Raw genomic sequence first — 14,499 nt, forward strand, 5'->3', positions numbered from 1 at the left:
ATATGCAACTTGTTACGATGAAAAGTCAATATTAAATGAATCAGTGCTGTCCACTGACAGGAAACACAACACGTTACTTTTAAATGGGAGAAAGCCAGTCATTGTATAATGCTGCAGCAGTTTTCACATTGTTGGCACTTTGCAATTTACAAGCAGCACTTGAACGTGGCATGTCGTTCTCTCTCAAAACCAAAAACCAAAGTCGCCTCCCTTGGCTCAAAAACGGAAATGCCGTCTTCCTGGGGCAATATTGCTGTCCCATTCTTATTGTATGTAAGCGACTATTTGCGAGGCGACACGACGGCCGTGACGATCGTGATCGTCAAAGTCAACTTCACGAGGCCGAGCCGATCCGATCCGATCCGATCCGATCCGATCCGAGGCTTGTTGTTGTTCCCTGGCAGCTCGCGTTAGCCAGACATGTCCTTTTTTGTTTCCAGGGCTGGAGAGGCAAAATCAAGTCTTTGCGCTTTTCCATTTCAAAGCTTCAAATGTTTGGAGTTGGCCGGCGTGCGAGTGCCGAAGTGTTGCGGCGCCCGGAGCAGAAGCCTATTCTTCGGGAGGCGTGCAAAGGTCAAGGGGCACGCTGGCTGCTGCTGCTGCTGCCGCCCTTCCGTTGCCAATCTGAGCGCCGAACGAACCCGACGCCGAGTCCACATCTTCACCTCCTTTTTCCAGGAAGACAATTGAGCGCGCCAGCCCATCCTCAATGTCTTACTAGGAACCTTTTTTTTCACACCGCTAGTGCCACCTTTGACCTACTGGTATCCAGTTAACCCTTACTAGTAAATTGCTGTGCAGCACTAGTGACACGACTCGGCCCAATTATATTATCCTCCTTGACCCTACTAGTAGCACCAAAATGCCCACTAGTCATTTTGTCTCACTGGTAACCTACTAGTAGGCCAAAGTTGTTCTACTAGTGTGCAGAAATGTCAGACTGTAGTGGAAAAAACACAGTGAGACACAGTCTTTCTCGTGAGGAAAAAGAGCGTACTAGTAGATGGACTTTAAGATTAACGATACCAAGGATATCGAATAAATGCGCAAACAGATTTGATGGAAAAAAGATAGCGAATATGTACCCGGTATCCATCTTTAGGGCCATGCACTAGTACGCTCTTTGTCCTCACCAGTAAGACAACTCAGTGCACTAGAAGGACGACTGTGCCTTACTAGTAATGATTTTTTGTTTCCATTTCTGCATATTAGTAAGACAACCTAATGTTACTGGTAGGCAGGCAAAACTGCATAGTTGACAACTGTGTGTGTGCTACTAGTGACATCATCAAATTCGACTAGTAACCATCCCAAAAAGTTAGTCACCAGTTCCTCAGTACTTGAGTATTTTTTTCACTGAATACTTGAGTAAACATTCCGAGAACTCCTTTTGACTTCTACTTGAGTCATACTATTGTAAAGTAGTAGTACTCATACTTGAGTACAATTTGTCAAACTTGTACCAAGAGTCAATGCGTAAAGATTTGCGCGCCTCAGAGCAGAAGTACGTCGCCAAATCAAACAACTCATACAAAAACGAGGTATCTATTCTGCTGATCTAAAAATAGATATACAACTATTGGGAAAGGATTCTGTTTTCGGACAAAAGCAACGCGGTGACCACCGTGTGCCGGTGGGGCGGCAACCTCGCCACCGCGATTGACCTGCGGCCGATGAAGTTCAAGAACAAGAAGTTTTGACTTCCAAATCAATTGTGACGCCCGAGCGGAAGGTCAGAAAATTGCAACATTTATTGACATGACACAACACAACAACACAACACAAAATCAATCAATCAAGATTCGTGATCGTCGGCGAGCTCCAACATCATCGCCATGACAACAGGTCTGCGGCAGCCGCCGCCGCCGCCCGGTGCACGCGATCACTGGAGCTTAGTCGGTCGGGGACCTTCTCTTTTTCTTCATCTCGCTGCACGTCTTCCAGCAGATCTCGCCGCAACGCTGTACCGCATTCAAGTCTAAACTTGGACTTCCCGAATGCTGTCAAAGCAATTGCTTCCAAATGTTGTAATACACATGCCAGGCCACTAGTTAGCAGGTTCACTTTTTCATGAAACTGTTCAAGTGTGAAGAGAGGAAAAAACCAAACTTTTGGGAGTGTATCCTGCAGCGCAACCAGTTTTTCTCTATCCTGGCACCTTAAAAACATTGCGAATGGCATCAGGGCTCCGCCCCGAGCCCCCACCGATAGCGACGGTCCGCCGCTTTTGGGTTCGGAGTTGCCGGATCGAAATGCAGCACACCTCCGCCCGCGTGTCGCGATTTGGCGCCGAGAAACCAAGCCACGTCCGCCGATTCCGTTTGGGCCTCGTTTTCTAACCATTTTTTAAAAAGTCAGTAGTAGAAGTCAGCAGTAGTCACTTTAGCCTTTCACCATGTATAACATCCATCCATCCATCCATTTTCTTTTAGCGGGGGCCAGACTGGGGTCTGAGGGTTTTTCCAATCGGGGGCATTGGGAAAAACCCATTCGTGGCCGTTTGCTGAACATCAACATTTTTGACAGACTGGTCCGGTCTCATCATATACATTTCTTTGGGGTGGGGGACACTGGCCCCCGGCTCACCCCCCCTTGAACCGCCACTGCATGTGGTGCTGTCCACGTACGCAGACGCGTGCGTGCAAGCGAAACGCCGAGGGATTACGTGGCCTGCTACCGACCGCCACGAGATCAAAATAGCGCCACATGCCCGACAGAAGTTCCCGCCTGTGATGGAAAACGCTTTTGAGAGACGCACTTGCACGCAGAGACGCAAAAAAAAAAAAAGAGGATTAAAAGTCAGAAGACTAAAAAGCCAGATGAGACATCGCAGCGTCTCATCGTTAGCTGGACAAACTCCACAAGTTTGCCGGCAACATTGCAGCATTTCATCGGAAGTGAGCACTGCCAATCTGATCGGCCGCTTGTGCCAGCACTTACCATACGGCAGCCGTGCCGTCACCTCCTTTTTAGTCGTCCCCAAAATTTGCAGCTGCATTTTGTTGATATGTAGTGGTTGCCCGCTGCATAATTGATGGTTTAAAAAAAACAAAAACAAAAAAAACTGAACAGGTGCACATCGCTGAAGGGCTTGCGAATGAACACCCCCAGTGTTTGCTAAGATTAGATGCAAATGAATATCAGCCCTCGGCTAAAACTGAAAGAAAAACTTAATCGCTCTCTCTCTCTCTCTAGTTTTTAGTCTTTAAGTCAAACTGAGAAGATTCAGTTATGTGCATACTGGAGATTGACTAACTTCCAATTGCAGAGTTGGAAACGTGTTTTTGGTCACGCTGAATGTTTTGTTCGAGTCGTTGCGGACAATCATGTGGTCAATGGGTTTAAAAAGTGGATTTGAGCAAGTTGCCAAACACACACGCTAACACTGTATGGCTTCTACCCAAAAATGGAAATAGGCCAAAATGTGCAGAAAAAGTAGTTTATTGCCAACACAAATGGTGCAACAGCAGAAAAACTACAAGAGCAGGAGAAGACCTCAGCGGTAGGTAACGCTGCCACGTATCAGGTCGCGTTGCCCTTTCGGGTCCACGTCGTCCCACATAGAATTCGAAAAATTTGCAAAGAAAAGCTTTCACTGGACGCCAATAGAAAGAATAAACACTGCAAACCGATTCGTCAGCACACCATTGGTTAATTGTCAGGAGCGAGACCCCCAAAGTCGGGGGAAGTGCGCCGCTTCTGTTTAGAACGCAAAAACGTCGAGTTACCAGAGTTAGGCAAAAGGTTAAGTGGCATTGGGAAGTTCGACTGGGGTTCGACTTTCCACGGGAAGGGAACGCTGTCATATTCAAGCACAGGTGGCTCTCCTTGCCCACGTGCCAGGGAATCACAATCACTTGGCATCCGACGCCTGTTCGTACAGTGGACGCCCGCTACTCGCGGGGATAATAGCAAAAATCCTCGGATAGTTGACGCAAATTATCATTGCGCTTGATAGATTTATTCTTTTATTATTGAATTCATATTCACCTAAAAAGCAGGGTTAAACTACCAACAAGCATTTTCGGAGTCGGTTCCTCCCGGAAAAAAACTAATAAATAAAAACCTGCGAATCGGCGAACCCGCGGGTGCCCAACTGAGAGTACGCGGCAAATTTTGGCTCGCGACACAAAGCTAGTAACTGGAAAAACCTGCAAGGCAAAGTACGACAGTATTTGTATGAACTCTGCTTAAGCAGTCGTTTGAGGTACGATGACGCAAAAAATGTTTGCCCCCAACTAGGTTTCAATTTCTTTGCTTTACTGCCATGGAAACTTTGAAGATTCCCGGAATTTCGCAACCCTAGTTTGGCTTCCCTTGGCGATGCAGCGAAACAACTGCTTCGCTTTGAAACAATCCGTCACCTGCGCTCAAACGCGGCCCGTCGCCGTCCGCCCGCTCGAGCCGGCGGAATTCGCCGGGCGGGCGCCCGGGAGAGAACGCCTGTGTACGTGGCCCGCCTCCGCTCCATCTATACACTATGTACAAAAAGCTTAGCTTAGCTTAGCTTAGCTTAGCTTCGCCCGCCCGCCCGCCCTGGCGTCAGTTGGCGCTGGCCATGCGCGCGTCGCCGCTGAGGAAGTTGAGCATGGTCGTCACCAGCTCGGGCAGGTCGTAGTCGTGCTTCCAGGCCCAGTCGCGCTTGGCGTTGGAGTCGTCGAAGTTCATGGGCCAGGAGTCGGCTACAGGGGGGCGACAAGGCGGTTAGGGCGCAGTTTAGCAAAGTGAGCTAGTGGTTAGCGAGTTCTGAGAGGTTCTGGGTTCCGATCTCGGCTCAAGCCTTCCGGTGTGGCGCTCGCTCGCCCCACGCTTGTGTGACTTTTCTCCGGCTTCCTTTCTGTACTTAAGTCAGATTTTTTTAAGGTATCACCTTCCCTCGGGACAGACCGCCGGCGTGGCAGCTTCAGAGCGCCTCGTTGTCAGCAGCGAGTGGGCGCACGTCACGCAGAGAAATGCGGGCTAAAGAGGAGAGGTTGTTTTTGTATTTTGTATTTTGTTTATATATTTTTTCTGTTTCTAAGATTTGACAGCCAGCGTGTGGACCGGCGCTTTGGGCTCGCATGACCGCTTTAGAGCGCCTCGCTGTCGGCTATGAGTGTGCGCATGTCAGAGAGAAAGGCGCGAGCGCAAGGAGTGGGTGGGGTCAGACGTGACAGCCAGCGTGAAGAGCGCCTCGTCGCGCGCGGTGTGTAAAAGTCCCGTGAGGAATTTATTGCAGCCGCGAGGGGCTTTAAGCGCACTCAAACATGTCGTCGGCAAGAAAGATGCCGGGTAAAGCGCCGTCTGTTGTTCCAGGACATCAGTTGATTGGCAGTTAGGGGTGAAAAAAAAAACAATTTCATTCCAGATTTCTGCGACTTTTTCCGACAGGAAGACACAACGCCAAGAGTGGAACCCAGATGAATTCAAACCAGTTTGAAATGCACATTAGCGCCACCTATCGGACTGGAGTACAACTGTGTCTTGAACTTTGCAAGCATGAACTTTTTTGCACTGACCTCCATTCAAAATATTGATTGTGAACCGCTTGTATTTTTATAGCATTGGCAGTTTCTAAATTGCAACGTGACTAATTTGTGAGTTGCGAGCTCAAATTTACCGATGGCCTGCCGGACGGGGTCCACGTTGTACGACACCTCCAGCTCGGGCACGTGCTTGCGCAGCTCCCGCGCCAGCTCGTCGGGCGTGAAGCTCACGGCGTTGATGTTGTACGTGCGCATGGCCAGAGTGTCGGCGGGCGCCTCCAGCACCTCGAGCGTGGCGCGCAGGCAGTCGTCGATGTACATCATGGGCAGCCGCGTGTCGGGCCGCAGGAAGCACTCGAACTTGCCCGTCTTGATGGCGTCGTGGAAGATCTGGACGGCGTAGTCTGGAGGGCGGCACGGAAACGCCATCGATGTCGAGCGATCGAAAGGTAAACTGTCGAATCGGCGCGAGTGTGCGGCGGGCCTACACGCGAACACGTTTCATAAGAAGTTTGTGCTCTGGGAATGGACATCCAATGAAAAGCGATAGCTCGCACGCGACAGCTAACGCCTCACCTGTCGTGCCGCCGCCGGGCGTGGAGTCGGCCGAAATGATTCCCGGGTAGCGGAGACAGCGGAAGTCCAGGCCGTAGCGGTGGTGGTAGTACTGCGGGCGAAAACCGAAGCATTACGGCCAAAGGCGGGCAGCAAAGCAAACTATTTTCACTCATCGCTGTCAGAAAAATATCCAGAGTTTCAATCTTGAGGAGACGGAACGCCGCACGGCTCCCGCAGAGCGAGGGGAGCGTTTTACGACGCTCCTCCAGAGTTCATTCATAGCTTTCTTCTCAAACTGTCTAACACATTCAAATAATTGTAGAAAAATAAAATCAACAACAGGCCGCGCGGGGAACGACCAAAAATGTGTCAATTTGTGTAAAAACTATGAAATGGTGCCACACGAGGTTTCTGCCTGACAGCGACAATTTGTTGTTTCTCTTCTGGGGAAAAAAACAAACAAAAAACAATACAATAAAAGAAATCTTTCTGCTGATAAAAAGGCAGGATGGTAAATTCCTTGTGAAAGGAAAGAACATTTCCGGGGAAATGACGAGAAATCATTTGAGTGACGCGTACAGCGACACGTTTGTTCCAATAAAGGTTCCAAAACTGTCCATGTGGTTTTGATCAATAAAAGGCTCATTGCAGATGGTTTCGAATCATAAATAGGTCCGTTTTTACCGTCGCCCACTATTGTTCCCCATTTTCTAACATTCCATACTCCAAAATAAGTCTGCTATATACATGAAGAAATGTGCCGAAATATATATGAATAATGGCCAATACTCAAGTCCGCAAAGTGAAAAAGTCGTATCGGGACATCCCTACTTATCGGCCACTCAAACCCCCGCTCCTGATGTCACTCACGAGGCCACGCCCCTTAAGGCCTACAGTACGCGCTCTCATGAAACTTGAGTTGATTTCTTTTGCGTTTATACGATAGAGGGCCACGGATTATTCATCCATTCAAAGGGAAAGTCGATTGGATGAGAGAAAGCGGATCTTACTTCACCCATGAGCTCAGCGTGGACTTTGGAGACGCCGTAGATGGTGCGGGGCCTCTGCACGCACAGATCGGGGGCGGGGTCGCGCGGGGACGTGGGCCCGAAGGCGCCGATGGTGCTGGGCACGAACAGACGCAAACCGTGCTCGGCGGCGATGTCCAGGATGTTGTGAAGGCCTGGCGAGGGGGGTGGGGGGGGACGACGACGACGACGACGTCAGCCAAAGCTACGACCTTTTCGAGAGCGAGCGGCTCACCGGTGATGTTGACCGATCGGGCCAGGGCCACGTTGGCCTCGCCGACGGCGCTGAGCAGCGCGCTGTAGTGCACCAGCCAAGTGATGCGGTTGTTCACCACGATCTCGCGCAGGTTCTTGTAGTCCAAAACGTCCGAGTAGATGAACGGGCCTGACGGCGGCGGAACATTGGCAAATCAACCCGGAATGCTTTGCTTGAATGGTGGAGGGGCGGATTTAGGGTGGGCGTTTTCCACACAAACTCAATATGCAGCTCTGGAAAAACAAACAAACAAACAAACAAACAAACAAACGGACGGACGGACGGCTGCCCCGTCGGGCTATTTTGCTCAAAATTGGAATATTTATATCGGAATCGGGGACCGGATCGTCACCTCATTGCATATTTGGGTCAAATACAAAATGTGTACATATACACGCGCACACAAATTGTACAATATTTCATCATTGTGAGGTTTAGTTCCAACTATTATTCAATCATAATCTGCTATATGAAAAGACGTCGAAAATTGACTGGATGTTTTTTTCAGAATGTCTAAAATAAAATGTCAAAATGATATGCATTAAATACGTACTCATTTCATCAAAAACTCAAAATGCGTAACGATAATGAATTGATGGAATATTTATTTAAAATGTGGAAAATGTAATCAAAACACTAGTCTATAAAATATGTACTACTGCATTTAATGTACCAATAGAATCTAATTCAATATAAACAAACAAATCTGTACAAATTGTCTCCAAATCAATTCAATTTGATCAAAAGAGATACTAGATTTCAAATCAATAAACGGACGAACTGCTTCGATGATGATAAACGCATTTTGTGATGACGATTTATGAAATATGACTTGCGCTCGACTACATTTGAAGGGAATCTTTTTGCGCTGCGGTTTGTTGTTCTGCTGACACATTAACCTCGACTAACGGCAAACGTCCCACCGGCGAAAGTGCGATGCCGGGAAAGCGTCCGTTGGGCAACAACGTTAGCACATCGTGAAGAGTGAGCGCAGGCACGCACCGCTGTGGAAGACGTTGCTGGACGGCTTCCGGATATCGGACAGAATCACGTTGTTCTTTCCAAACCGCTTCCTGTCGAGCGACAAGTCACGTTACGCAACCGCCGCCGCCCCACACACACACGCAGGCCAAAAATCCCCGTGAAGGCTTCTTACCGTAAGAGTTTGGCGAGCCCCACCCCGAGCTGGCCCAGGCCACCTGCAATCGACAGAAGCGTTGCTGGTCAGTCATGCCGCAAAAGCGTCGAGCGACTCGCGAGCTAGGGGGGGGGAACACGAGGGCTTTGGTTTCCGAGCGGCACGCTACCGGGGCCGCTCTGCCCCGCGGCCCAGTACGCTCCTTTGGCGCCTCCGATTCCAAAACAATCTCCCCGTCAGGCGAAGCCGAAGAAGAATGCAGCTAAGGGGCGAACGACCTCCAGGGAATTCTGGCTGCCGCGTACAGCGAGCCGGACTCGGCCAATACTCAATTCCCGAGCGGCCTCTCCTATCTCTGGGCTCGGGGACACCGGGGCGCTTAAGAAGCTCCTCGACTCCGCGGAGCTCCTGAAGGCTCAGGATATCGTGGGGCCAAAATCGGGTGGACATCGGGGGCAGCGCCTCTGGAATGGCAGACCGGGGCGGCGGCGGCGGCGGCGGTCCTTTCCGAGTGTAGAGCGGCGGACCAACTCCTCACCCTCAGCGGGGTCCGGTTCCGAGCACGGGGTGCTCCAGGAGCCCGGGGGACCAGACCCCCTCGATCGGCACCGTTCGGTCCCGGTACACCGGTGTCAGAGTTCGGTCGCCGTTGCCGACGGGGAGCCGGATCGGTTTCTGGTCACCAATTCTGTTCGCTACCTTCACGGACAGAATTTCTCGGTGTTGAGGGCGCCCGCTTCGGTGGCCTCAGTACCACGGTCTCTACGATGCGGGTCCGATGGCTTCATCGACAGGCGGATCGGCGCGCCGTCCCTCGTGGCGACGAAGGCAAAGCTCTCGATTTATCGGTCGATCTCCGTTCCTCCCCTCACCGACGGTCGTGACCGAAAGAACGAGATGCGTTTCCTCCCTTAGAGAACCATCCGGGAGGGGCTCAGAGTCCAGCCGCTGCCAGACCGGGCGCTAATATATTCTTTGGGCCGGACCGGGAACGCCTCGGGACCTCTGCGGAGCGCCTGGGGAAAGCCAAAGCTGCGCTGCTGCCCGGCGGGCAGGCAAAGACGAGGAAAAGATATGGAATTGTAACATTTCAGCCATCGCACAGCTCTTTTGGCGCTGAGCAGCCAGACCTGCTCACAAGTTCCATTTCCCCTCTGGGACACCGCTGGAGGTCTTCTGCGGTCGCATCACAAAGCCAAACACACTTTGCCCTCCGGCGTTGGGTTCGCCTCGCACTCGATCGCGCCACTCACCCGTGATGAGCACCTTGGGGTGGTCCGTCTCGGAGAAGGACACCGAGTGGAAGCTGGCGTCGGCCGTCACCTGGCGCGGCGAGAAGCTGATGGCGCGCGCGGCCGCCGGCCCCCACGCCGGGCCGCCGGGCGCGGCCGCCCGCTTGGCCGCCGCGCTGAGGGCTCTGATGACGGGCATGCTGGACACCTGCGAGGGTCGATGGGCATTTCATCACCTTTCATTTGTCAGCCTCAAAACACATTTGACTGCCACCCTACGGTGCCGGTCGTCACTGCACCGTCCCGGTAAATAAAAGCCCCCGTGTCCGTCCGTGTTTTCCACGCCTCAAGTCACTTTGCCAGGAAGGCAAACATTGAACTTACTGAAAAAGAAACGGGCAACATGCACGCGCACAAAACGGACACGCGGTAACATGCGCAGAATCCACAAAACTTGCGCAATGGATACATTTTAGGAGATTGGACAAAAAAATGGATTTGCACTCATCACTTTTTTTTTTTTTTTTTTTACATGAAACCATTTGAACATTTCTTTTCGGTCGTCACGTTTTTTTGTTTAGTTTTTTCCATTCAACATGATATTTTTGCGCATTATCGTTTTAACACGATTTAACGTGTGCGACTTGATCATTTTGGCTCATTACCACAAGTTTTGAGAAGGTATTTAAATCAATCATGTTTTACATTAAACGATTTCAATCGTTTTCGCTCATCACTAAAGTTCTTTTCACATTTTAGACGATTGAATGGAGGTTTCTTTTGTTTAAGCTGGGTTTTCTTTTGTTCGTTTTGCCCCTGGAACGCGACTCACCGCGGACGTCGTGCAGCTCACCGAGAAGGAAAGACGAGCGCCGGTCGACGAGCTCGACGGACGACGCCGATTTCTCCAATGTCGCCCTGCCTTCAGCGGCCGCCAATCAGCGGGCGAGGGCGGGGTTTTTTCTAGCCATTCCCACGAAAACAAAAAACCCCAAAAGCCACACGCACGCGCTCTTTGCTCTTTGCGCCGCGGGGCCTCGGGCTCGTTCGCGATGGAGACCCCCGCCCCCTATCGTTGCGCCGACATCTCGAGTGTGGCCCCGCCCCCCGTCACGAGTGGACGTTGTAGTATTTGCAAGGGAACATCGGCGTTTCCGCGGCGGCTAGCCGCTGAGCTAGCGCGCTCGTTAAAAGACGAGAGCATATCGGCGGGAGCCGGCACCAACAAAATGGACGTCAAATGGTAACTGTGAGAACAAGCCAGAGGACGTTCCGAGGCGGAAGTCGTCCTCTTCCGGTGGAATTCAAGTAGCAAAAAAGAAGAGTTTCGCAGGGGGGGCTTAAAGGCGTTCTTACCACAAGTAGACGCAGTCCGACGGGCGTTGGGTCGTCGAGCTGAGCTGAGCTGAGCTGTTGTTGTTGTTATTGTTGTCGCTGTGATGCCGGCTGCCGTAATGTGCAGTCAGTATTGCATCAGCTGCTATTTATCAAAGGCCATCTGCATTCTGGAGAAGCCGGGCTCGTCTCTGATTGGTCCACGTCCGGAGGTGCGGCGTCGGCCGCGCCCCTGTGACGTCACTTCAGACGGGGGTCCATATTTGCCGGCGGTCCCGCGACTGGGTTTTTTTTCCAAAAGCTGCTTTTGTGATTCGAACAGTTTGCAAAAGGCTCCCGTTACAGTGCCCTCTCCGGCCGCAAGCAGGACTGCAGGCGATCGACGCGAGCGCATCTCACATTTTTACAAATAAAGTGAAAGAAATATTGTGCCCCCTGCCCGCAAACAGTTTCTAGTATTGTGCCAGTACTGTAGGAAGACGTGTGCTGCTGACTTCAGGCTTTAGAATACAATGAAGCATGTACCGAATAAAAGAAAATACAAGTCACTGATACAATGAATGAATCCATCAATTCAACAACATGGTGTGTTTGTGTTTTTCTCCTGGTGCCACACCTTTTGGGTTGATGGGGAAAAACACACACTGGCCTGTTCCTGCTTTTCGTTGGCATCGAGGAGACTTGGCGCAAAACAACTTCCCGTAATTTCAAGCTCGCGGTTCCCAGGAGTCTGGCGGCTGTTTTAGACTGAGCCACAGAATATTGTCTTCTGTGACAATAGAACCTCCCAAAAGGGCTAGACTGTCTTCTTTCACAAGAAAGGAAAACACTTACTTCTAGCTTTTGTAGAAATGAGCAGTAGAACGAGGATCGGTTTCACCAAAAACACCGCTTTCTGACCAAAAAGCAGAGAACACAAGGTTTTTGGCGAACATGTCAACCACAAGAGTGACTTTGCTGCCACGAATATTTTTTGTTTTTGTGACACTTCCAAGTACAAAACAACAACATTGAAGGCAAAATAATCGTTTATTTACAGAAAAACCCGCCGCGAGCAACGCTGACTCACCGCCTGGCTCGAGTCTTTTTTACGACATTTGCCATTCTCTCTCTGAGCTGCATCATCTTTTCTCCAAATCACGACACACGCTTTCTACTAACTACCGCAACGCATACTCTGTTTCGATCGTAAGTGTCCATTCTGTGTCGGCGACAGGGATGAGATGCAAATGCAAATTGACAACCGCCCGCCGCTCTAAATATCCTTTTTATTAGTTCTTCTGAAACTTGAAGGACTTTCAAAGTTTGTCCGCAATTCAAGTATTTGAAAGAATTCCAAAGTTCCCTGAATAAACAATTCTTTCAATTTGACTTCAGCCAACGGGCCTCGCTCACCGATGTCATCAATCAAGTCGAGCGTATCGCAAAGTCGACGACACGTGCGTGCCGGCCGCTTCTCTTTGCACCGCCGAGCCGGTCGGGGCGCGGTTTACGCAGATTGCCATAAGCCACGCCCCCATTTCCCGATCAAAGGACAGCCGCTTGACGCATCTCAGCCGGTGCGCCGAGGTTTAGTCACAATTACGGGCTCTAAAACCTGAATAACTGTCTTAATCTTTACCCTATTTTCCAAAAGTCGGTATCATCGGAAAGCTCGCTAATGACCGAAACCGACAACGTGGACCTCCGCGTACTCGCGCGTCGGAACGAGGGTCGACGTCACGGCGGCCGACGGGTTGGAGCGTCTGCCTCACAGTTGTGAGGACCGGGGTTCAAATCCCGGCCCCGCCTGTGTGGGGTTTGCGTGTTCTCCCCGTGCAAAAACATGCATGCTCGCTTCATTGAAGACTCTTAAGTGGCCCGTAGGTGTGAAGGTGAGTGCGAATGCTTGTTTGTTTCTATGTGCCCTGCGATTGGCCGGCAACCGGTTCAGGGTGTGCGCCGCCTCCCGCCCGAAGATAGCTGGGCGAGGCTCCGGCAAGCCCGCGGCCCGCGTGAGGGGAAGCGGCTCAGAAAATGGACGGAGGGATGCAATTCCTATACGTTGTGCATCTTGGCTAAAATATGCGTGTGTGATGTTTTATCAAAAGCTGATCCTTCATAATTTGTAAGCACGCGCGGTCTGAGGACGTTCTAAATTTGGTCGCAGAGACGAACAAAAACAAGTCGGCCCAGATTTGCGCACGCACGGCTCGCGAATGAGGCCCAACGTGTCTGCCCGGGAAAGAAAAGCTTTGACATTGCTGCAGTCTTTGCACTCGACGGACGACTGCCACAGAAGCGCGCGCGCGTGCGCGTGTGAGGAGCGGACTAAAGGGGCGGGAATAAGGTCAGCGCTGGCATGTGAGCGGACGTTTCCCACACGGCGGGAAGAGGAAACAATCTTGTCCAAAAAAAAGTTAATCATTAAAAGCTGACTCACTTTTGCCAACAACAAAGTTGTAGACTGGTTTGGGGTCGTGACCTTCACGCAGTCGCAGGCACCCAGACGGACGTAAACAGCGGCAGTCACGCGGCTCGCGGAGGCAGCTGACGGTCGAAGAAATGGTCGCGCGTCACGGCCACGGCAAAATATTTTGGGATCGCGTGTCGGGCCGCAAAGGGACAGACGTTCGCCATTGTCATTGCAAGCGAGTGGCAACGTTCCCCCGCTATATGGCCGATGTTTAAGCGATGCTTATTTTGGGAGCGTTCAGAACAGGTGAACTTTATTGAAATGGCCTTGAAACGGCGGCAGGTGTGAGCCGAGTCCCACTTAACACCAGGTCGGATGTGATCGCTTCAGTCTCAACACAGCCGCCTCCGTCCGACCGGTTTAGAAGAGGGTGTGCACGCTTCTGCAGCCATATTATTTCAAAATTCAATGGAGTGGTACAGGGTTATACGTCACATTGATGGTGCAAAAAAAACCTTGGAAATTATTTATGGTCTTTTTTGGTTTTGTTTTTTGAAATCACAAAAACATGGCATTTGTACAGGGGTGTGTAGACTTTTAATATCCACTGTATACGTAAAAACATTTTGATTATGTCCTCACAGCTTTCCCTTAATTTAACAGAAACATGAATTGACAATTCACATCACCTTATAGAGTTTTATTAACTGTCACAAAGCAATGAGGACATTATGCATAATCAGACTGCACATACACACAAATTATATATATATATATATATATATATATAGTTAAATTGACTTCACTCTGTTTCATTAGTGTACCAAACCAAACCGCTTTTCTACTCTAAATTTGAATTTAAAGCCCAATTTAACGTCAGAATGTCGCACGACAGTATTTCGGTCTTTTTGTAGCAGACAGACGATGCAATTCAACTCGATTTTAGCCTTTTTTTCCTTTTTTTCCTTTTAATAGCTCATAGTCAAGTTCCCCCTTTAACACCAATTTCAGAAATACATTTTGCCGTATTGGGCAACAAACAAACAATAATGAAACTTTAGTGTAGCGTACAACAGTGCCTTGAGATACTAG

At 50.3% G+C, this 14,499-nt stretch overlaps 1 protein-coding gene across 2 annotated transcripts; it reads right to left on the minus strand.

Annotated features, from left to right (window-relative positions):
• Positions 1-3,425: 3,425 nt before the first annotated feature.
• On the minus strand, positions 3,426-11,365 carry tdh (L-threonine dehydrogenase). 2 transcript variants are annotated; one of them, XM_061754486.1, is made up of 9 exons: positions 11,034-11,365; positions 9,699-9,885; positions 8,464-8,506; positions 8,310-8,380; positions 7,287-7,436; positions 7,034-7,206; positions 6,042-6,132; positions 5,600-5,869; positions 3,426-4,682 (listed from the first exon to the last, which is right to left on the minus strand). In XM_061754486.1, exons 2-9 carry the CDS (start codon positions 9,874-9,876, stop codon positions 4,543-4,545), a joined length of 1,116 nt encoding a protein of 371 aa, XP_061610470.1. In that variant the 5' UTR covers positions 9,877-9,885; positions 11,034-11,365; the 3' UTR covers positions 3,426-4,542. The 2 variants fall into 2 exon arrangements, with proteins under 2 accessions (XP_061610470.1, XP_061610471.1); XM_061754487.1 differs by lacking the exons at positions 8,310-8,380; positions 9,699-9,885; positions 11,034-11,365 and having other exon boundaries at positions 8,464-9,673.
• Positions 11,366-14,499: the final 3,134 nt, after the last annotated feature.

The sequence above is a fragment of the Phyllopteryx taeniolatus genome, chromosome 18 (genome assembly GCF_024500385.1).
Source record: "Phyllopteryx taeniolatus isolate TA_2022b chromosome 18, UOR_Ptae_1.2, whole genome shotgun sequence".
Lineage (NCBI taxonomy): Eukaryota > Metazoa > Chordata > Actinopteri > Syngnathiformes > Syngnathidae > Phyllopteryx > Phyllopteryx taeniolatus.